Source organism: Chiloscyllium punctatum, chromosome 20, assembly GCF_047496795.1.
Source record: "Chiloscyllium punctatum isolate Juve2018m chromosome 20, sChiPun1.3, whole genome shotgun sequence".
Taxonomy (NCBI): domain Eukaryota; kingdom Metazoa; phylum Chordata; class Chondrichthyes; order Orectolobiformes; family Hemiscylliidae; genus Chiloscyllium; species Chiloscyllium punctatum.
In genome coordinates, this window is record NC_092758.1 from 48,334,810 (window position 1) to 48,359,645 (window position 24,836).

General features: G+C 40.6%; 1 protein-coding gene across 4 annotated transcripts in view; it reads left to right on the forward strand.

Moving 5' to 3' along the window:
• Positions 1-487: 487 nt before the first annotated feature.
• The window catches only part of LOC140492110 (glutamate receptor ionotropic, delta-2-like), a 546,695-nt gene continuing 522,346 nt past the window's right edge, over positions 488-24,836 (forward strand). For all 4 annotated transcript variants that reach the window (XM_072590871.1, XM_072590873.1, XM_072590872.1 and 1 more), the window contains exon 1: positions 488-1,569. In XM_072590871.1, the coding sequence (XP_072446972.1) occupies positions 1,449-1,569 (121 nt within the window). In that variant the 5' untranslated portion in view covers positions 488-1,448. The remainder of the gene's footprint in view (positions 1,570-24,836) is intronic.

Consider the following 24,836-nt stretch of genomic DNA (forward strand, 5'->3'; position numbering starts at 1 on the left):
AAGTGGAAACAAATACAGAAATTGCTGGAAAAGCTCAGCAGTTAACTCGGATTTCTCTGCACAGAATGCTGCCTGGCCTGCTGAGTTTTTTTTCCAGCAATTCCTGTGTTTGTTTATGATTTAACAGCACTCGCAGTGCTTTCGGTGTTTATTTAGAAACGGAAACAAAGTTGGTTGTTGGTGGTGGCTAAGGGCAGCTTTAATTACTTTTCGTCGAACGTTGCCGTCGGGAGAAGAAAGAAAAAAAGCCGGTTCAATCCGACAATGTCTCCTTCCCATGAGTTAGTGGATCCATCCACTTTGAGAGTTCCAGTTCGCACCAGCCAACCGCATCCTGGGAGTGAATGAGCTGACACCTCAGTCAAACAGTGCTTCCCCATGACGTCATGGCAAACTCGGACTAAAGAGCCAATCGCTTCCATCCCCAATGTTCATTGCCCACATTTCTGCCAAGTTTGTTGCTCGCTTTGAAAAAGCTGCCCCCCCCCCCCCCTTACGTCGGGAAGGCCATACTTAGCTCTGTGCCGCGGTTACCATTCCCGGCTCTTTCACCTCAAACTGCAACTCCATCCAAGTAGGAGGACACATCCAATCGCGTTAATCAGAGAGAGAAAAAAATGCTTCAGGGGGATTAGGGCTCGTACCAACGAGGGGATCGCTGAGGGGATTTGAGCTTCCCTCATCATGCGCGCTTGGAATGGTGCTAACAATCCGTGTCGAGTTTTCGACCCACACACACACACACACACATATTCCTGCATGTCCTGCTTCAGAGAATGCTGCATAACGTCAGTTTCGCTATTTACGCAAATTGAACGTATTCCCATTTATTGCCGCTAGTGGCTGCGTAGACCCGATTTGTCTGGCGTCTCGTGTTTTTTTTTGGACCGCTTTTAAAGCTTTCTTCCAAGACAATTAATTCAGGAGAGATCGAGGTGACTTGTCCCTCCGCTGCCTTCTCTCAGGGAAGGGACTTCCCAACATTAACTGAAATCCAAGCAACGCAGACAGGAAAGGGGCTCCGCAAAACGCTCTGCAGTTGGAGATTGTACTATTTCACTGGTTTGTTCTGCTCAGCTTTTGGCTTTGGATTTGGCTGTCATGGGTTTTCTGCTCCTGACAGACGCTGAATCGGTAGCTGCCACTGACGGTGAGATACAGTTCTTTGCCAGATCATGACCATCAGCGGCCGGGGAAGGAGCAGTCCTTGCTGAATCCCGCATCTCTTCTGCTATAGTTTCCCTTGGAGTCACTTTTCTTGAAGAGTGGATTCGAGAGACACGCTGCTGTTTTTCTTCATAAAACAAAGTCCGTAAAGTTCCAGAAACGTATTTTCCCGCCGCTGGCAACAAATCACCAGTTTCAACCCAGATGTTTTGTTTAGTCGGAGGGAGATTGGATCGCAAGGTTTTGTATTTACGTTATGTGTTCCAAGCAGCGGATGTTCAATGTTACTGCTGTCTCCAGTTGACTGTTTAAAGGAAATGGAAGTTTTGGCCGCTCTGATTGTGTCCATCTCTTGGATCTTATATCCCGACAGGGTAGCTAGTGATTCCATCATTCACATAGGTAAGACAATCCCGTTTGTTCGCTTTTCTGTAACAAAAAAGGACGGTGAAATTTTGAGTAGATCGTAAACACATTAGAATCACTGTTTTACTGATGTGCGTTAACCGTATCCAGTAACCCCAGGATTCGCGAATACATTTTCAGAGCGCCCAGGCGGATTCCCGTTTGACTTTGCTGTAAAATCATTGCATCGTGTGTTTAGCAGTTGTCATTTGTCCAAACGTTTGAAGAATGCAGCAATTTTATCTGCAAGTTACGTGTAACCTCTTGTGAGCTAACGCAACAGACTGTCATTATCCAAGATTGGATGTGCTACGTTACCCATGTTGACTGGATAAATTTTTAAAAATGGATAAAACAGTCAGAAATGAAAGCAATTCTGTAAAGGGCCAATTGAATCGGTATTCTGCGGATTTGCATAACTTGCAGCGAAGAGATACTGAATGCATTGAAGAGTTGTTTTGGCAAGTCCCCTACGTTCAGTGTAATGGACCAATAAACCAAGTATGAACTGTTAACCTGCTATTGCATACCTGCAAAATATAGGAAAAGGACCAGGACAAGTTGGGTAAATGTTGTTACCATGCCTTTTACTTTACGTGGTTCTGACCACACATGCTGTGTGTGAACGGTCCCTTTTAGCTGGTCTAAGTGGGATTGGTGGCAATGTGTGTTCCCTGCACTTTAAAGAGTGAGAAAACGAGCTGTAGAATCAGTTCCATTACAACTGTCAATCACGAAGACACGATCCTTGTACAGCGAAGCGGGTAGGGGAAAAAAAATAAAGAATGATTGGTGAGGTCTGCCGCAGTTCCATTCTGCAGAGGTTGTCATATCCTGTGTTTATACAGTAACGGGAAAGGTCGAACCAGTTGGATCAAATGAAGACGAGTGGCCGAGACGCGTTCGTGTTTGAGTGGTCCAGTCTGTCCATACACCGAGACTGGACGCACAGTATTAGAGCCAATGCGCAGCTACTTCATTACAGAGGGATTGCCTTCAGCTCATTGCAAGGCAAGCCTGGACCGAGTGAACGAGCACAAGATGTGGGGAGGCGGGAACAAGAGTTCGGGGGGAGAAAGAGGGATAGTATGAGGCTAGACGAATTGGATAAGGCAAGACCGGGGAATGGTGTGGCTGGCTTAAGGAAGTGGGCGAGAACAAAGAGGGTGGTAACATGAGGCTTGAGTTGGTGGGGTTGTAGGAGGGACGGGGTGGGGAGTAACATGAGAGGTTTGAGGAACGGATGTGGTAGCACAAGGTTAGAGTATGGGTTTGAAGCTCAGAAACATTGTGGGAGCCATACAGTGGAAGATGTGCTTCCGCAGACAATACTAACAGGTATCTGAATAAATTTGCCTTCTGTTGGGGTGTGAAGAGAGAGAGTGCAGTCAGTAAGATTTCTGCTTGATGATGTGGTACCACCCAGAAAATACTGTGAGGTACATTGAACCATACTTTTGAGGCCCTTTGCATTGAGAATAATCTGTCATCTCATTGGACTTTGTAAAAACTCTTCCCGGCTTAAAGATTCTTGCATACACGAAAGTAACAAGTTAGGAGCAATAGTAGACTATCCAACTCTCCACCCTTCAGGCTCTCTGCCTGTATTCCTGATGAAGGGCTTTTGCCCGAAACATTGATTTTACTGCTCCTCGGATGCTGCCTGAACTGCTGTGTTTTTCCAGTATCCAAGTTTTTAAGCCCATTTTGCCACTCAGGACAATCATGGCTGTTAGTTTTCATTCTGTATTTCACATTCCCATGTACACCCAATAACCTTATAATCAAGTGAATGAATCAAACATTGCCTTAAGTATTCTTAAGTAAAAGTACTCAGGTACAGAAGGGTGTCCCCTAATACTGGATTCACCACATGAGGAAACTCCATTTCCAAGTTCACCTTGTCAGGACCATTCGGGATCTTTTAAACTTTAGCCAATCACTCCTCACTCTTCTGAACTCCAAGTACAAACAATGCCAGCCTGTTTAACCATTATTTATAATGTTGCTTGTTCTAGGTGTCAATCTAGTAAATCGCCATTGAGCTGCTTCCAAAGCACTGCTGTCCTTAAATAATGAGACCAAAACCCTACATAATATTTGAGATACAATAGCCTGTATTACTAAAGTATAACATCTTTACTTATGTTCAGTATCTCTCATAATAAAGGAACACATCCCATTAACCTTTGTGACCATGTGCTCTATCTACATACTAACTTTTTGTGACTCATGCACTGGAACCAGAATCCTCTGCATGTCAGAATTCTACAATGAATCTCTATTTAAGTAATAATCTGCTTTTTAATTCTTCATGCCAAAGTGAGCAACTTCACATTATCTGCCAAATTTTTATCCACCCACTTAACCAATCTATATTGGTCTGCAACCATGTTATGTCATCCTCATAATATACTTTCTGACCGACTTTTGTGTCACCTGCAAATTTAACTGCCTTGCCTTCAATCACTCCATTCCTGGAGTCCCTACTTGTCGCATCCTAACAATCTGTAAAAGGTCCATTTATGCATGTTTATACATGTTTCCTGTCAGCCACCAGGCAAATACGTAATCTCCTACAATGTGACCTTTTACTTGTTATAAAAGCTTTGATGTGGCACCTTATCAAATGCTTGCTGGAAAGCTAAATATAGTATATTTACAGGTTCTCCTTTATCAGCAGTGTAGGTTACTCCTTCAAACAGCTTTAATAAATTAGTTAGACATAATTCCCTTTTAACACAACTGTGCTGACTCTTCCCGATTGCTTTGAGCTTTTCCAAAGCTCAGTTATAATCTTCTTAATGATCAATTTTAACAATTTCCTCATGATAGATGTCAAACAATGCTTTTTGGTTTTCTCCTCCCATCTTGAAAAAAGGGGTCGTATTTGTGTTTTTCCAGTCTAATGGAACCTTTCTAAAATCCAATGAATTTTGGAAAACTAATATGAAATCAGTATTGCCTCATTAGGTACCTGTTTTAAGACCCTGGCTTGAAGTTTGTCAGGACCGAAGACTCATCAACCAACTACTCCATCAGTTTGCTCAATATCACTTTCCTAGCAATTAACATTTCCTCTTCCATCAGCCTCCAGTTTTACAGGTATTACTGAAATGTTTGTTATAAACAAAGAGTGCAGGTTCATAGCTCCTTGAAAGTGGAGTCACAGGTAGATAGGATAGTGAAGAGGGGGTTTGGTATGCTTTCTTTTATTGGTCAGAGTATTGAGTACAGGAGTTGGGAGGTCATGTTGCGGCTGTACAGGACATTGGTTAGGCCACTGTTGGAATATTCTGTGCAATTCTGGTCTCCTTCCAATTGGAAAGACATTATGAAACTTGAAAGGGTTCAGAAAAGATTTACAAGGATGTTGCCAGGGTTGGAGGATTTGAGCTTTAGGGAGAGGCTGAACAGGCTGGGGCTGTTTTCCCTGGAGTGTCAGAGGCTGAGGGGTGACCTTATAGAGTTTTACAAAATTATGACGGGCATAGATAGGATAAAAAGAGAAAGTCTTTTCCCTGGGGTGGGGGAGTCCAGAACTAGAGGATATAGGTTTAGGATGAGAGGGAAAAGATATAAAAGAGACCTAAGGGGTAACTTTTTCACGCAGAGGGTGGTACATGTATGGAATGAGCTGCCAGAGGAAGTGGTAGAGGCTGGTACAATTGCAACATTTAAGAGGCATTTGGATGGGTATATGAATAGGAAGGGTTTGGAGGGATATGGGCTGGGTGCTGGCAGGTGGGACTAGATTGGGTAGAGATATCTGGTCGGCATGGACGGGTTGGACCGAAGGGTCTGTTTCCATGCTGTACATCTCTATGACTCTATAACCTTGAGAGTGAAGACAAAGATAGAATATTTATGAATTACATTCACCATTTCTTTACTACCTTTTGTTAACTCCTCAAGGTCAACCTCTGTAAGACATTTCTTGCCTTTATTCTGGGTATCATTGGCACACAACAAATTGGATACTGTCACATTAAATGCAGTAAATCCTTATTAATTCTCTAAGCAATAGTACATCCTCAGTGCTACTTGCTTAGTCGCCCTGTGAACAGGTCCGATGCAGGTGATCAACCTGTAAAGAGGTCACTGACCATGTCTTCAGCATGGCTGATAACACCACCCTACACATTGCATTGGTGAGGTCCTTTTCAAATTTTTTTATTTACATTTGGCCTCTTGTAATGGTTGCGTGCTGCAAAGGTAATGCCTGGTTTTGGTCCATTTAATTTGTTGTTAATTACATTACTGTCCAGTCCAACAGTTTCTGCCAGATGTCCAATAGCTGGGCCCAGTCCCAAGAAATGCTTCCATGAATACAGACAGTTGTTTTGAAGTATTGTCTCAAACACCCGTATCAATTACCAGTGCTTAAATGAGGGAGATATGTTTATAGCCTTAACACACACACAACAAAAAGGCCTTCTTCAGACTTCCTTCTCAGCTTAAATCATTTTACAGACTGGCTGATCCAAACAACTGTTTTCACCTAAATTCCCATCCTGGCTCCTTGTTCTCAAACTCATACTGCAGTTATTTAGAAAATTGGTTAACAGGCAGAAAGCAGAGAGTGGAAAATAAATGAGTTTTTCTGAAGTTAGCAGGATGTGATCAGTGAGATATCACAGGATCAGTGCTTGGGCTCCAGCTATACAATATCCATATCAGTGTTTTGCATGTGAGGAACAATCAAAATATTTCTAAGTTTTCAGATGATCCAAAACTTGGGAACATTGGTTATGAGGAGGATGCAAAGACACTGTATGGAATTTAGGCAGGTTGAGTGAGTGAGGAAGAATGTGGCGCATTGAATATAATATGAATAAGTGAGAGGTTAACCACTTTGGGGGAACAAAGATGCAGTGTATTTAGTAAATGGTAAGAAATTGGAAAACGTTGATGTTCAAAAGGACCTGAGGTGTCTTTGTTCATAACTCACTGAAAGCTAGCATTGTAAGTATAGCAAGAAATATGGAAATCAACCAGTATGCTAGCCTTTATAGCAAGAGGAGTTGAGTACAGGAGAAAAGAAGTCTGGCTTCAATTGTCTAGAATGCTGGAGAGACTGCAGCTGGATTAATGTGTGCTGTTCTTTCTGGTCGCTTTGCCTGAAGAATTACATACTTGTCACAGTGGGAATGCAGTGTGGAGATTCACCATATTGCAGATTGATTACTGTCCTATGAGGAGAAAGGATGTTACTGCTGTTTGTGGGGTCTGGAACTAAGGCACACAGCCTCAGAATAAAAGGCAAGCCATTTGGCACCATGATGTAGAGAAACATTTTCACTCAGAGGGTGTGGTGATCTTTGTTGTTCTTACTCCCGAAAGCCATAGAAACTCAATCATTAAGTTTAACTTTCTTTTACTTTCTACTCTACTGACTCTCGACTGTGTTAATCACTCTTTTTCAATTGCATCTCATATGTAGCTTTGTTGTCTCTCACTTTTATCCATTGCACTCCAACCTCTTCTTCCATTTTCCTTTCCCAGATATCTTTTGGCATTTTCCTTGAATCCAAATTTCCCCATCTGTACACAATCTTTTGCTGTGTGTTCCTTCTCCTTTATAAATTTTTAACTTTGTGATATGCTTACGGTTTCTTTTATAACGCAAATCTAGCTGTATTGCGAGTACTGAGAAGGATATGAAAAATGCTTCAGGGCAAATTCAAAAAAGTTCAGTGAGTAGGTAAATGTTTGGCAGATGCAATGCAATGTGGATAAATCTGAAGTTGTGCACTTTGGTGGGAAAAGCAGAACAGCAGGGTGTTACATAAGTTATGATGGATTTAAGAAATGTTGATCCACAATGGGATCTGGGAGCCCTCATATACTAGATATACAGCAGGTGCAGGAAGCAGTTTGGAAGTCAAATGATATATTGGGCCTTCATTGTAAGCAGGTTTGAATAAAAAGATTAAGAAGTCTTACTGCAGCAGTGCAAGGATTTGGTGAGACTGCACCTGGAATACTGTGTGCAGCTTTGGTCTGTTTACCCAAGAAAAGAGACTTGCCATTCAATGAAGAAAATGCAATCTGACTGTTGTATGAGGAGATATTGTGTCGAATGGGTCTGTATTCACTGGAGTTTAGTAGAAGAAGGGGGTTCTCACTGAAGCATATAAAACTCTTATGGGCCTGGGCCTATTGGACGCAGGGGTGATGTGTCCCCTAGCTGGTTGGGGGGAGGGAGTGTGGTGGTGAGATGGGAGGAATGCAGAATGAGGAGTCATGGTCTCAGGTAATGTGATAGGCTATTTTAGAATGAGACGAGGAGAAATTGTTTTATTCAGAGGGTGGTGAACCTATGAAGTTCTCTACACAGAAGACTGTGGAGGCCAAGTTGCTGAATATATTTAAGAAATAAATACATTTTGGGAGGCTAAAAGTATTAAGGGGATTCATGAAAGAGTGGGAATTTTACCTTCGGGTAGAGGATCAGCCATGATCATGTTGAAAGCAGAGCTGGTCTGATGAACCAAGTGGCCTATGCCCACTCCTGCCCCACTTTCTACATTTCTGTTTGTTCCACCCTTCCCACCCTGCCTTTAATAAAAACAGGAATTGCTGGAAGTCAGTTTTTACAGCATTTGTGGAAAGAAACTGAGCTAATGTTTCAGATCAATACCTTTTTAGTTGAATTTTACACCTTTTCTCATTCATGCACATCTCTTTAATCATTAATACCTTGCTGTCTCATCATCTTGCTTTCTCATCTCCAATTAATCCCTTTCATCTGTGGAGTCAAAGGATTTCTCAGAGCATCTATGTTACTGTAGATGTATATCTACACACCCTCTGCCAGATGCTCAGGGTTTTCTGAAAGTACTGCAGTTAATAGGCTCTCTATGCTTGGATTATACTTAAGGACTCAAGGCATCTGACACATGGAAATCTTTATTTCACAATTTCCCTGTAATCAAAGCTTTCTCAGATTCACCTGACACTTTTCATTCAATACTGTGCATGTTTCGACTTTCTTTCCATGTGGATTAGCATGCTCTTGAAGGGGGCTCTTGTGCAGTGGCAGTGTCCCTGCTGTTGGCTTTGCATGGCCAGGGTTGACAGTTCACACTCAGAATGAGACACAGCCTGAGTGAGTATATAGTTAGGGGAATTTGGAGGGAACGTGGAAATTCAGTACAGAGGAAGGATGTGCTTTTTTGGTTCATAGTTTATAAAGCCTTTTTACAAGATAAATTGATGCTCAGGACAAAACAAAAAGAGTGACATTAAAGAAAAACATTATATTAGGTTAATTTGTTGGTAATACTACTTAATTTGACATTTTACAAAATGTTACTATAGGTTAGTTTCAGATTGGAGGGCAATAGGAGAAATATTTACAAGCTACAAACTAAAAGACCTGCGTAAATTGTTTAAAAATCAGATTGAGAACAAAGTAATTAAAGTAAAGACCCTGGCCCAGGAGATGTACTGTACATGCATGATGTGGGAGCTGGTAGACCCCATTGTGGACCATATCTCTAGGTATTTGTTGCTCGAGGAACTCCGACTCAGAATTAATGAGCTGGAGTCTGAGTTTTGAATACGGCAACACATTAGGGAGCGGGAAAGTTACCTGGATTTCAGGAGGCAGTCACACTCCTTAGACTAACTACTTCAAATTCAGTCAGTGGTCAGTGACAGGAGGGTGTGATTACAAGCAAGGTAGGTAGTGGGATCCAGGAGGTAGTGCTGAAGGAGCCCCAGCTTGTCTAACCGGTTTGAAATTCTTGCTGCCAGTCTGGATAAGAGCAGGGGCTGTAGGGAGGATGAACAACCTGGCCATAGAACCGTGGTACAGGGAACCATTCATGAGGGGGGAGAAAAGAGAAATGTAGTTCTAATCTAAGATAGTATAGTCAGGGGAATAGACACTGTTGTCTGTTGCCAGGACTGAGAATCTCAAAGGCTATGTTGCCTGCCCAGCATCTGGGTTCAGGATATCTCACCTGCAGTGCAGAGGAGTGGGAGGGGAAAGATCCAGTTGTCATGATCCATGTAGGTACCAGTGATAAACGTAGAATGAGGAAAGAGGTTCTGCTGAGGGGATATGGGCGGCCAAGGACTAAATTAAAAATCAGAACCAAAAAGGTAATAATTTCTTGATTACAACCTGAGCCACAAGCAAATTGGCACAGGGTCCACAAGTTTAATGAGGTAAGTGTGGAGCTCAAATATTGGTATGAGAGAAATGGGTTCAAATTCATGAGAGATTAGCATCAGTACTAGGGAAAGAGGGAGCTATTCCGATGGGATGGGCTCCACCTGGCTTATGCTGGCAACAGAGTCGTGGCGAATCACATAACTAGGGTTGTGGATCGGGCTTTAAATTTAACAGTAGGGGCTGTGGGTTCAATTGCATGGAGAATTTTGGAAAAGAAAAGTAAAGGGAGGGAGGGCTCAGCAGATGATATTAAAGTTTCCAGAGCAAGAAATAGGACAGAGAGTATGGAAAGGGTCAGGAATCTAACTTCAGGCAGAGCAGGTAAGGCGACAACGAGGAGAATGGGGACAATCAACACAGGACTGAGGGTGTTGTACAGAAATACATGCAGCGTATGAAACAAAGTAACTGAGCTTGGAGCACAGATTAAAATCGACGGCTACAATGTTGTGAGTGTCACAGAGATATGGTTGCAAAGGGATCAGGGCTGGGAGCTAAATATCCAAGGTTACACATCCTGTTGAAAGGATAGGCAGATAGGCTGGAATTGCCTTGTTGGTAAGAAATGAAATTAAATCAAAAGCAAGATTTGATATAAAGTCAGAAGGCATAGAATCTATGTGAGTGGAGCTGAGGACTGCAAAGGAAAAAATGACTCCAATAGGAGTTGTGTACAAGCTTCCTAGCAGTAGTCAGGATGTGGGAAAGAATATTTATTGGGTAATAGAAAAGAGATACAAAAAAGACACCACTACAGTAATCATGGGGGACTTCAATATGCAGATAGACTGGGAAAATCAGATTGGTAGTGAATCATAAGAAAAAAAAGTTCATGCAATGTTTCCAAGATGTTTGTTTTTTAAAAGAGCAGCTTGCAGTAGATAATGGAACAGGCAATTCTGGATTTGGTGATGTGTAATGAGGCAGGTTTGATTATGAGGTGAAGGAACCCCAAATGACCAGTGACCATAATATTATAGATTTCACCTTGCAGTATGAGAGCCTGAAGCTGGAATCCGATGTGTTAAAATTGAGTAATGGTAACTACAAAGACATGAGGGAGGAGATAGTGAGTGCTGATTGGAAGGGGAGCCCAATGGGGACAACAGTCATACAGCAATGGCAGAAGTTTCTGGGTGAATTTGGGAGGCACAGCAGAAATTCATCATGAGGAAGAAGAAACGTAATAAGAGGAGGACGAGGCAATCATGACTGACAAGGGAAGCCACAGACAGCATAAAAACAGAAGAAAATGTGGTGAAGGTTAGTGGAAGTGAGAGGATTGGGAAACTTTTAAAAGCCAGCAGAGGATAACTAAAAAATGCAATAAGAGTGAAGAGATGAAATATGAGGGTAAGCTAACTAGTAATATATAAGAAAACTACAAGACTATTTGAAATCCAGAAGATATGAAAGAGACAACAGTTGACTTTGGACCAGTAGAAAATGAGTCTGGAGAAGTAGTAATACTGAACAAAGAAATGGCAGAGGAACTGAATAGGTACTTTGCATCAGTCTTCACAGTGAAAACACCAGTGGCATACCACAACTTTAAGAGCGTCAGGAGGCAGAGGTGCATATAGTGGTCATCACTAAGAAGAAGGTGCTGAGAGATCTGAAGATAGATAAATCACTTGGGCCAAATGAACTATAACCCAGAGTTCTAAAGGAAATAGTTGAGGAGATTGTGGAGGCATTGGTGGTGGTCTTTCAGGAATCAGTGGAGTCAGGCAGAGTCCCAGAAGACTGGAAAATGGCTGATGTATCATCTCTGTTTAAAATGTGAAGGAGGCAGAAGATAGGAAACAATTGTCTTGATAGCCTGACCTCAGTTGTTCATCAGATTTTAAAGTCCATTATTACAGATGAGAATACTGGATACCTGGAAGTGCATCATGAAATAGAGCCGAATCAGCACATTTTCGTCAAAGGGAGGGCATGCCTGACAAATGTGTTAGTATTCTTTTAGGAAGTAATGAGGAAGTTAGACAAATGAGTGGACATGATATAATTGGATTTCCAGAAGGGCTCTGACAAAGTGGTGCACAGGAAGCTGCCAAATAAGAAAACATCCATAGGGTTATGGAAAAAGTATTGGTATGGATAGAGGATTGGCTGACTGGCAAAAAGCAGAGAGTGAGAATACAGGAGTCTTTTTTGCAGCTAGTGATTAGTGGAGGTCCATAGGCATCAGTGTTGGGAGCACAACTATTCAGGTTATACATTAATGATCTAGATGAAGGAACTGATGCATTGTTAAATTTGCAGATGATACAAAGATAGATGGAGGAACAGGTAGTATTGAGGAAGCTGGGGAGGGGGGGAGGGGGGGTGCTGCATAAGGATTTCAACAGGATCGGAGAATGGGTAAAGAAGTGACAGATGGGATACAATGTGGATAAGTGTGAGGTCATGCACTTTGTTAGGAAGAATTGAGGCACGGACTATTTTCTAAACAGGGAAAGGTTTTGGAAATCTGAAACAAAAAGGGACTTGGGTGTCCTGGTTCAGTATTCTGTTAAAGTCAAGAGGCAGGTTAATTTGGCAGTTAGGAAGGCAAATGCAATGTTAGCATTCATTTGTAGAGAGCTGGAATACAAGATCAGGGATGTGCGACTGAGATTATATAAGGCTCTGGTCAGACCATATTTGGAATATTGTGAGCAGTTTTGGGCCCTGTATCTAAGAAAGGATATGCTGACATTGGCGAGGGCACAGAAGCAGCTTGTAAGAATGACCCAGGGGATGAATGGTGTGATATGAGGAGTGTTTGAGGACACTGGGTCTGTACTTGATGGGGTTTAGAAGGATGAGGTTGGAATGCTGATTGAAACTTACAGAATACTGAGAGGCCTAGATAGACTGGATTGGAGAAAATGTTTGCACTAATAGGAGAGACTACGGTCCAAGGGCACAACCTCAGAGTGAAAGGACAGCCCTTTAGAATTTAGATGTAGAGAAATTTCTTCAGTCAATCTATGGAACCCATTGCCACAGAACTCTGTGGAGGCCAAGTCATTGAATGTATTTAAGACGGAGATAGATAGATTCTTGATTGGTAAGGGGATCAAGAGTTGCTAGGAGAGGGCAGGAGAATGAAGAATTGAGAAATAGAATCAGCCATGATTGAATGGCAAAGCAGACATGCTGAGCTGAATAGCTGAATGGGCTAAGAGACGCGGGTTCAAGTCCCACCTACTCTAGCTGTGTATCATAATACCTCTGAACAGGCTGATTTTAAAAAATTTGATCTATTTTTGATTTACAATGTGTTTAACAAAAGTGGATACAATTTGTCTTATTCCAATGCTTCTGTCTCCCAAAACGTTCACTAAGCTAATTCTTTCTGCTCTGAAATACGTGCACAGCAGTCAGAGTTATCATTGAAATGCAAGAAACAGAACAATCTAACAAACAGTTTGACTTGCTCGAGCTTAGTACCGAGTGTGGTTTTCTCAGTTGGAGGTTTTTAATACATCCAATTTATTGAGAATCCTCCCATCATGGGCACCTCACAAAAGCAGCACACATGTTTAAGCTTTTTCCAACACTTATTTCACATTCGATTTGTCTGAGTTCTGATCGGAAAGCTACTTCCCTTGTATATTATTGAAAATTTTCACCATTTACATCTTGCATCACTGAACTAGTACAGTTGCAGCCGAACACTTAATTTTGATTGGGGTAAATTGCTTGCAAATAAATCTGTTGGGTGCCTACTACATAGATGAGATAATGGAAAGCATCACACTTTTGGTTCACTTCATTTCATCAGCAACTATTCAAGATTTATTTATAAACAAAATGCTACACACATATGACTTTGACAAAATGCCAACATCATAAAATGAATATGAAAGAGCTGGAATCTATCCATGAGAAAAATCATACTCTTTTCAAAAAGCTGCTTTCTTCAGGTTCTTGCAAGAGCTAATTTGGAATGTGTACATATTTTGGGTCAAGGTGTATGACTCTTGTGCATCAATACAATTGAAGCACACTTTGCCAGTACTAAGGATGAACATCTAGAACAGAGACACTCATCACATAGAACTAATGTGCTCTGAAACAATTGCTTCCAAAAATCTGCCGAACAAAGTTTTAAGTTTCCACTTTGCCATGGTTTGGAATGGCTCTAAATAGAGACTTACATTTGCTTTTCCTGTAACTTAGTGCAACTTGAAAATTTCAGGACCAGTGAAGGGGTTTTTTTGTTTGTGCTGTCAGTTAAAGATGACCCTTTGTGGTATTTAATAGGGTTCTGGTGGGAAGTAGGCGACTATTGAGACTGACTCAATCCTGGAAGGTTCTGCTGCAAATGATTAGATTACTTACAGTGTGGAAACAGGCCCTTCGGCCCAACAAGTCCACACCGCCCCACCGAAGCACAACCCACCCAGACCCAGTCCCCTACATTTACCCCTTCACCTAACACTACGGGCAATTTAACTTGGCCAATTCACCTAACCTGCAGGTTTTTGGACTGTGGGAGGAAACCGGAGCACCCGGAGGAAACCCACGCAGACATGGGGAGAATGTGCAAACTCCACACAGAGAGTCACCTGAGGCGGGAATTTAACCCGGGTCTCTGGTGCTGTGAGGCAGCAGTGCTAACCACTGTGCTGCCCACGCAGCACATGTTGAGTTTTACACAAGTTGCTGATTTGGAATTTCTCCTGCTCAAGGTTTTTTGTTTTCTCTGCTTCCAACAGCTGTTTAATTTTGAAGCATGCCATCTTATATTGTCCTGGTTTGTGCTGCATGCAGTGATCCTGAGTGAGCTGCTGAAAGAAGGGCTGTACAGGAAGAGAATGCAACATGAACTGTCAGGTTGTGTTTCCAGTAACCGAATTTACAATCCTTCTTTCAGAAAGGATATAAATGTTTTAGAGCCAGTTCAGAGAAGATTCACTCATCTGACACCTGTGACACGGAGTGGAGTGGTTGGTTACCAAATGCGGAAAGGTTGGACAGGCTTTATCCTTTGAAGTTTTGAAGAATGAAAGATGGTCTTATTGAGATATTCAAGTTCCTGAGAGGACTTGACATGATGAATGTTTCCTTCTCTGGAGAGAATAAAACTAGGGAACACTGGCTTAAAAATAAGAGGCCTCTACTTAAGATGGAGGTGATAAGAAATGTTCTCATGATTTCTTTCAAAGAGTCATGAGTCTTTGGAACTCTCTTCCCCAGGGAGCGGTGAAGGCAGGGTCATTGAATAACTTGAAAGCAGATTCTTGAACAACAAAGCAATCAAAGGTTACTGAGGGTGACGAGAATATAAAAGTTCAAGCCAGAGTGGAGCAGGCTTCAAGGTACTCTTGCTCCTAATTTTTATGTTTACAGGTAATTTACTAAATTCCTGTTGGATTATCTTGTTTTGATTTTGATTTTATTGTCATGTGTATTTTACAGTAAGAATATAATAAAACATAGTGAAATGTTTTCATTTGTCATCAGGAAATGGTGCCATTTTGAATCATTTAAGAATAAGGGAAAAAAAGAAAGAGGTAGCTTGAAGAGAGTCCGTCAGTCCTGAGCTAGCTCATCGCCATCAACAACACCATCCAGGAGGAGAAAGTGAGGACTGCAGATGCTGGAGATCAGAGTCGAGAATGTGTTGTTGGAAAAGCACAGCAGGATCGGCATTTCCCGATGAAGGGCTTATGCCTGAAAAGTCGATTCTCCTGCTCCTCAGATGCTGCCTGACCTGCTGTGCTTTTCCAGCACCACACTCTTGACTGCGCTGCCATCCCTCTGCCACCACTTCGTTGCTGTCTACACTGGACCCAACCACTGCTGAAGTTACTGATCCTCAGGCGTCATTTTTGCCAGTGGGCTGGTAGACCTCTGCCACCATCCACGCCAGACCAATCAACGTCAGAGTCATGTTTCACCACTGGACCCACCTCATTGATGTTGCCGTGATGCCCTTCCACCACCAATTCAGCAGTACCGGTGCCAAACCCAACTGGCAATGAAGTCATCAATCTTCAGATGCCATCTTATCCTGTTGGAGCAACGTTGACAATGTCACCTTTGCTGATGGAGCAGCCACCAATTCCAGATCCTGTGCTTGCTCTGGAAAACTAAGTAGTGGTTCACTCTCCTCTTGCTGGGCCCACTCAAGGTCTGTGCCCTGGTCTGGGTTTGAGATCCACACCCTGGGTTTAGTTTGAGGTTCACATGCTGAGCTCTCACCACCACTAATGTTGTCCAAACTTAGGACAAATAAGTTAAAAAAGAAGGAAAAACAAAGGAAAAAGAAGGAAAAAGAAACAGTCGGAGCATATGAGCTCCAGCAAAGGGGCCCTATTCTGCCATCATCTTGGACATAACACTTTGGTCTACAATGTTGTCATTGTGGCGCAAAATGGTACCCCATGTAACTTAGAACTCTTAGAACCTAATGGAACTGCAGACTGATGACTGCCAAATAAATATTAGGAGCTTTCTGACTATCTGGTGTCCACCACAGTATATCCTGTGGTTATGTACAAGTTCTGCATTGATGGACTATAATCCATTTGTATTCATAAGTATGGTTGCATTGCACAAGAAGTCCTTGTGGCCAAATATGGTAGAACAATATATTGAAATTTTTGGAAAGCTTGTCATTTTGGAAGAGTGATTAGTCTTTGACTATTGATTCTGGCCCTCCATAGGGAAAACAATAAGTCTTTTGTCCTGGCAAAGAGTGAATAATTTGTTTGATACTTGCAGCGCTGTGTTATGTATTGGGCTTATCTGACTGCTCTGAAAGTATTCTGGCATAGAAAGCAAGATGGACTTTCACAAACAAAGTTCAGTGCAAAGAAGTTTTGAGTTCTGATTATAGGAAATGATAAAGCTTTGTGATTGCCTTCCTGCATAAACACAATAAAGTAATGAATACATTGTTACACGTGTGTGTCGAGATAACTGAGCAGTAATCTATATACATCTCTTCGGGTATGCACAGTTCTGCTATGCTCTGCTCCAAAGTATTTGCACCTGCCTCTGCTGATAAGATGTAGAATTCATCCTTCAGCTTTCCGAGGATGTAAGGAATTTATTGAGGGATGAGCTCTTTATGCTAGGTTAACAGTTACTGATTACTGTAAAATTCCTTTGAATTGACAAAATACAAACAACAAGCTAAATAAACCCTAGAAAATTAGGCTATAAATTGAGCAATTTTAAAAGACAGGTGGTGATAATTTGGTACCAATAAATGTGAGTCGTGTTATCATTTACAGAAAAGGTTCACTAATGTATTTTAGGGAAGGAAACCTGCTGAAACCTCCTGTGTAATGTATGACTCTTCAATTGACTCTGAACGTCTCTCTAAATTGTCTGATAAGATATTTTACTGAGGACATTGAAGGATGGCAATAAATTGCAGCCTTGCTTATGGCATTCCACAGGCTCAACCTAGAACTTATTTTATAAAATCTAGGTCCTAATAAACCTCCAAAATGTAATGCAAGGCAAGTGCAGAAGCATGGCTAAGGAGAAAGATGTCTGTCAAAAATTTCAAAAATATCAATTCAACTTTAGCAATACTTAGTACCTTCTGCTGGCTATAGGTCCAAGGAATATGTGGTGGAATGGCCTACTCCAGTAAACCTGCACTGCCATTCAATGTGATCATGGTTGATCCTTCATTTATATGCCTTTTCTTTCAACATCCTTTTACATTATTGAGGTTAAGAAATCTATCAATCTTTACCTTACACACATCCAATGATTGAGCTTCCATAGTCCTCTGGACAACATTTTTGACAACCTTTCTCCTAATCTCAGATGTAAGTGCTTTCCTTCTTATTTTGAATATGTCCCATAGTTCTCTTTTCCCCAACAAGGGTGAAACATCTTAACTGCATCTATCCTGTCTATCCCTTTAAGTATTTGTAGTATTCAACGTGATCAGCTTTCATTCTTTAAAACTCTAGAGAATACCTGTCAAGTTTTTCAAATCCATGTTAATAGGACAGTCCAACTGTTCCAGCAACAGGGGAAACTTTATTGTAGTCTTACTTTCTATGGCAATAAAGGAAGGAGGCCCAAACTGCATACAATACTGCAGGCACAGTCTAACCAAGGTTCTTTGCAATTGAAGCAAAACATAAGACCATAAGACATAGGAGTGGAAGTAAGGCCATTCGGCCCATCGAGTCCACTCCACCATTTATCATGGCTGATGAGCATTTCAACTCCACTTACCAGCATTCTCCCCGTAGCCCTTAATTCTTTGTGACATCAAGAATTTATCAATCTACTATAAAACCTTACTACTTCTCCACTCACAATGACTTGTGCTCAAGGCTAATTTACCATTGGCCTTCCTAATTACCTGCTGTACCTGCACGTTAGCAATCAGTGAATACTTTGAAACCTTTTACCATTGAAGAAATATTTTGCACACCTGTTCTTCCTGTCACCGTGAATAATCCCCTCACATATTCCCACTTAAAATTCCATTTGTTACATTCTCTCCTATATATCTGTCCAAATCTTCTTGAAGCCACTTTTCATCCTCACAGCATATATTCCCACTCATGCCAAGTCATCGCATATGTGTAAATGTTACATTTGATCCCAAACTCCAAATTATCAGTTTAAATATTGTGGACAATCAGGACCCAAATACTGATCCCTTGTTACATACCACAGCCTGCCAATATGAGAATGATTCATTTATTCCTATTCTATTTGTTGCTGTTAACCAATCCTTATCCATGCCAATACATTACCTCCAAGCCTTTGTGCTTTAGTTTTGATAAGCAACCCCTTCAAGGGGACTTTATGAAAAAAATCTGAAAATTCAAGTATATTGTGTTTATAAACTTCCATTCATCAATCCTATTAGTAACATCCTCAAAAAACTTCAACAGATGATTTAAACAGTTTCCATTGACTAATCATGCTATCTGTGCTCGTTATTATCCAAGAATTAATTTATCATCCCCTTTATAATAGATTCCAGCATTTTTCCAACTAGAAATGTAAGTCCAACTAGTCTGCAGTCCTCTTTTGTTTCCTTCTCAAATAGTGGAGTTACATTTGCTACTTTACTATCTGTAGGGACCATTCCAAAATCTACAGATGTTTAGAAGATCATAAAAGCCTCAACAGTCTCCATAGAGAATCTCCTCAACATATCTATTTTAAATTGTGGGATATGGATTATTAGGCCCTGAGGACATATAAACCTTCAGAACCAACAATTTCTCTAACACAACTTTTTTTCTAACATTAATTTCTTTCAATTCTTCAAACTTTAGTTCCACGGATCTCTAATTCTGGAAAGTTTGTTTATCTGTTTTAGTGAAGACAGACACAAAGTAATAATTTAGCTTCTCCGCCACGTCCCTATAAATTCTCCTGACTCTGCCTGAGTCAGACTGATATTTTTCTTAGCCAAAATGTCTCCTTTTTAGATACCGATCAAAGTTTTGAGTTGGTTGTTATGTCTTTGCTCATTTGCATTTCAAAATCTATTCTCATTTTCTTTATCAGTTTCTTGATTCTCCTTTGCTGTATTCTAAAGTTCTCCCAATCCTCAGATTTATAACCAGTTATAGCAGCTTTATAGGCAATGCATTCTTTTCCTTTTGGTCCATGTGTGGCAGTTTCTTTTGCAACTGGAAGCCATTTTCTAATTTAACAAATTGGCACACACATAGAACTACTGATCAGCTGCATCGTCATTCTTCAAGGGAACGCTGTTTATTGGGATTTACTTTCAATCTTATAGAATCCTTAACTTCTTTTGTTCGCCATGGTTGACTGACTTTTTATGCTTCTTTTGTATCTTGAAGGAATGTGTAGTCGCTATAAAGTATGGAATAAATCTTTAATGATTATCCATTGCCTGCATAATAACATACTGAGTTGATGCATTTCCCACATCCTCCTCAGACAATTTGTCGGTTGTGCCTCCTCAAGTTCCTTTGCACAAATTTATCACCTTTGCTTCAATTGAACTACGTTAAATAATAACTTTTATTCCCTCAATGTTATTTTTGCAACAAGCTTAGCACTTTCTTGAGACATAATATGAGATCTAAAAAAGCTCGTTCTTTTAGTTGGTTCCTCAATGTACTGCTCTGGAAAACTATCCCAAACACAGGCTGGAAACACAGCCTCCACAACGTGAGAGCTCATTAGGATTATCCAGTTTTTATGCAGATTGAAGTCACCCTAAATAAAAACCAACAATTGCTGTAAATCGGAAACAAAAACAGAAGTTTCTGGAAGAGCTCAGCAGGTCTAGCAGCATAGAGTCACACAGTCATACAGCATGGAAACAGACCCTTCGGTCCAAACTGTCCATGCTGACCGTAATCCTGAACTAAACACATTTCACCTGCCTGCTGCTGGCCCATGTTCCTCCATGCTTTCCTATCCATGAATCGATTCAAATGTTTTTTTTAAATGTTGTAATTGAACCTGCATCCACCACTTCCTCAGGAAGTTCATTCCACATGCCTGTTATGTCTGTTAAATCTCCCTCCCCACATCTTAAAAATATGCTCCCTAAATCTCCCATCCTAGGGAAAAGGCAACTATCATTAACTCTGTCTACACCCCTCATTATTTTATACACTTCTATCAGGTCACTTTTCAACATCCTACGCTCCAGGAAGTGTCACCGGACCCATCTTCACAGATGTTGCCACACCTGCTGAGCTTTTCCAGCAATGTCTGTTTTTGTTTCTGATTTAAAGCATCTGCAGTTCTTTCAGTTTTTACATAGTTCCAAATTCCCTGGCTGCTCCACATTTTCACTACCACTTTGAAACCTATGAATGATTCCTCCCATTGTTTCCTTTTATCTCCAATCATAGTGATCCTGTATTTTGCTGTTCTGATCCGAGATTCTCCCTTACTAATGTATTAATCCCATCACTTATTTACGAAATAAACCTATGCATAACTGTGAACTCCTCTATCAAAACTTGTTAATGATTTTTGCTCCAAAGGAGAACATACTCCTTTGTTTTTGTTCTTTTCCTTTTTGCCAGTCCTTCCTAAATGCGCTATGTCCTTAAAAATTCAATTCCCAATCTTGGTCACCTTGCAGTCAGGCTTCTGTAATGTCAATTATTTTATAACCATTCACCCCTATTTGTGGCTATAGATCACCTACCTTATTGCAGATGTTGCAATTTAAAGTCCAGTTGATACATGCCATCGTTTCACCTGTTTTGTGATTTCACTTGCCACTTTTCTTAAATTTGCCCAGATTGCTTTGCTGAACATGAAACTAATTGTCACAGATTTTATGGTGTTTATTTCCAAGCATGCCTGCAGAGCAGAAGTGTTACTTAAATTGTTTTGGATTTTTCTTTGACCTTAAAATTCACATTTAAATATTACTGCAAATAGATAAATCATCAACAATTAACCAAAGGGAGAAATGACTTGCGGGTCTTTTCCTGATTTTCAACCTTTGTAATTATAATTTATAAGGTGATTTTGAAATACAGGTTAGATCTGAACTGGAGTATTGTGTTCTATTTTGAGGATCATGGTTTCGGAAGGATGATTTACAGAGGATGTCTGAAGGACTTCAGCTATATCTGAAGCAGCTGGAGTTGTTCTCCTTTGGAGCAAAAATCATTAACAAGGTTTGATAGAGGAGTTCACAGTTATGCATAGGTTTATTTCGTAAATAAGGAAAATCTATTTATAAGGGCAAAAAAATAACAGTAGACAGCGAACAAACTTAAGGTGATAGGCATGAGAACATATTCTTTTCTACTTGTGTTGTGATCTGAATGGAATTCCTGACATATCCAGGTTCCATAATAACTTTTAAAAGTAAATTGGATAAGTATGGGCTGACAGGTCTGTCCCCAAGCTGTACTGATCTATGTTTGCATGCATATTTGTATTGTCAGGAGAAAGAAATAATGGGCTATTAGGTCAGAATCAGGTTATGCTATAATTGGATAGTTTTCAAAACCAGCACAGCCATAATCGACTGCATAGGTATTTGTGCTGTATCATGTTATGATTCTCTGCTTATATATAGTTACAATTTGCTTACTATTATTCATATTTACAGCAAAAGCAATTGATCCATGTTTCATCATCCAAACTTGCATTTTTGCAGACGCAATGCCAGAATGTTAATGATGACCCTTCTACCATAATATTTTACACTGGAGAATGCACAGTTAGTCCACCTTTGTCTATTCTGGTATACTTCTTTCTTATTCTGAGAGAAACAAAACACTGTGATATCAGAAATATTCCTTCTAAAATGTACAGTCTTATACCAGCCTGAAGTTCCCATGCACAATTTGATTGATTGATCACAATTTGAACTCTTTAAGTTGCAATCCAAAATACTTCTAAGGGCTTGCAAATTGAAATATATAGGCTGCAGACAGCAACAACAACCTTTGGCTATCAGTGTACTCTAATGATTTTAAAAATATTTAAATGGTTTATTACCAGCAATTATAATTACACTGGAGTAAAAATCATTGATGAGAAACTAGCAATGTACGATATAAACTGGAATTATTTTGTTTTTGTGTTCTTTAAAGTACATTCTTATGAAATCTGATAGCCAAGATCTTCAGAGGAAGACTAGTATTTTTTGTGTGTGAGTGAGACAAGTCCTCTCTCATACGCGATGAACTCTGCCAAATACAGTATCAGAAAGTGTTGAATGCTAAACAGTGTGACTGGAAACCTCACATCTGTTCACTCATCCTTCTGGGTATCCAAGATGGAATACAACAAACAAGATCAAAAGGAATATCACAACTAGGCAAGTAATTATGTCATCCAACATTATTATTCAACTTGAAGAATGTCAACAGAAGCCCCTTGTCTCTTGGCTTTGTTTAATTTTGACACTTAACTTGCATATTAAATAGTTTGATTTTTTATAATAGCACTATAGTGTCTGACATTCAGCCACACATTCCATATGCATTTAAATCTGAGTGAATTGCTGATGCAATTAACTTGCAAACATAGGCAAACAGTAGTAGTGTTGGGAATCATTAACTGTCTCATCCTAAGCTAATACATATTCCTAAATGCATTTGTGCGCTGTCTTGTTTCCTATCAAAGCTGAAATTATTTCTTAATAGGATATAATTGAAAAGAAATTAAATCAATATATGACCAGCCTGACTTCATGACAAATAATAGGAATAACATATAATATCCCAGTGGATAGAGCACTGGACTAGAAATTGGGAGCTCAACTCAACTATGTTTAGTAGCAACTGGATTGTTTGATTACTACAGAAAGTCCAATACTAGATTCTTGGGATATTAAAAGATTAAAATAAAAGCAGTCTGATGCATATTTCCCAAGAACAAATTGAAAATGAATATCAGGGATACATTTCATGCAATGTGGCGTGAAAGCTCTTTTGAAGTTAACATTATTTTATGGAATACCCTTCTGGATTGAAGATGGGAGAATTTCAGGAAGTACATCACTGCAGTGAACCACTGGATTGTGTTTCATCTTGGGCTAAAATTCAAATGCAAACCAGCCAGAAGGTTTGTAGATCTCCTCTGCGGTGTGAAGCGCATTATGAAATCATTTTGGGTAATTTCAACTTGGTTGCTGATGAATGTGAACTGAAAACACAGACATTCTCTCTATGGGACTGTATAGGGCTATTCTTTCCCAGCTCTTGAATGAAGTGGGAAAGGATAGGTCAGTTGGGAAAACACGCAAGAACAGAAAAGTGATATTTGCGACATTGAGAGAAAATGTCCAATTTTATCATCAAAATTTTAACAGTGAGATGAGAATTTTGCTAACGGAGTGGTGAAAAAATTTTTTTTGCAGGTATTAACATCTCATTATTACCTACTTCTGCATAATTTATATGCTAGTTGGTATTTTCCTGAGCAGTAGAGGAAATCAAATTGCAATAATTCCCCACATGAAAGGCAGAGAGGTGCCTGGCTGCTGCAGGTCAGTGGAGTCTTCTCTGGATATCTGCCTTGGCCAGCATTCTGCAACACCTAAGAACAGACTTCATAAGCAACGATTGTAGACCTTCCCTGCCATCCATGGAGACTGACGTCAAACCAACACCAGCCTCGTTCCATCATAATGGCATAGCTCAGACTCACTTTTAGTATAGAGCACCCCTCAGTACTGCTCGTTGGTGCTCACTGACACCTTACATCACAATGCAGCTGCCAGGATGTGTTGCCTGCAGTGACGAACACCTAACTCATGCATTGAGACAATGTGTACCTGTGAGATTTTAGCTTGTTCACTTAGCACTCACTCACTTTGTGCCTCCTTGGATACTCTGCCTTGTCTTTTTCTGCCTTGCTGCCTCATTCAGAACTTTCAGACTCACAGTACTTCAGCCTTGACTTTTAACAATGATACAAAGGCACCTCATCGTAGTTGTCAGTATGGATCAGTTAAGGGTGGAAATATGGATGGACAGCCGCATTCTGTGACCATGTCGCACCGTACTATATGTCAGCAGCTACGTGATAAAAACACTGCGCTTCAACCAAATGGCTGTGTCACAATGCCTCAGGGGACTTTTCCTCATTCACGTCAGTGGGGGCTATTGTCAATTGAAATTTATCACCACAGTCAGCAATCTCAGTCCAGGAGATTGGACACGTAAACCCATGTCTTGGGTTACTCAGGGTCAGGAGTTCAGTGTCACTGCAGTACAGGGAGTGGGTCACAGTCAGTCCTGCAGGTCTAATGCAGTCAGGACCGGGATTAATTAGTGGTCCAAATCATTTTGAGGGTTGGGGGTAAGGGATAAGGTCTTAATTAGTCCATGGGTTTGTTCACTGAAAGTCAAAGTGGGGGTTATTAAGGGCCACTTCTGTGTTGAAGAAGTTAGAGACGTCAACTGTGAAGATTAGAAGGAACATGTCAGGATGTAAGGGGACAATATTTGTGATGGAGAGGGGTCAAGACAACATACAAGAGTGGAAGACAATAGAGAGTTAGAGGGCATAGTTTACTGTAGGAGCGGAAATCATCAACAGTCACTTAAGCTTTGACTTCGATGGGAGGACAGTGTATGTTATGTTTGGCATAACTAAAACGTATACCTGGGGCATGTGGGTA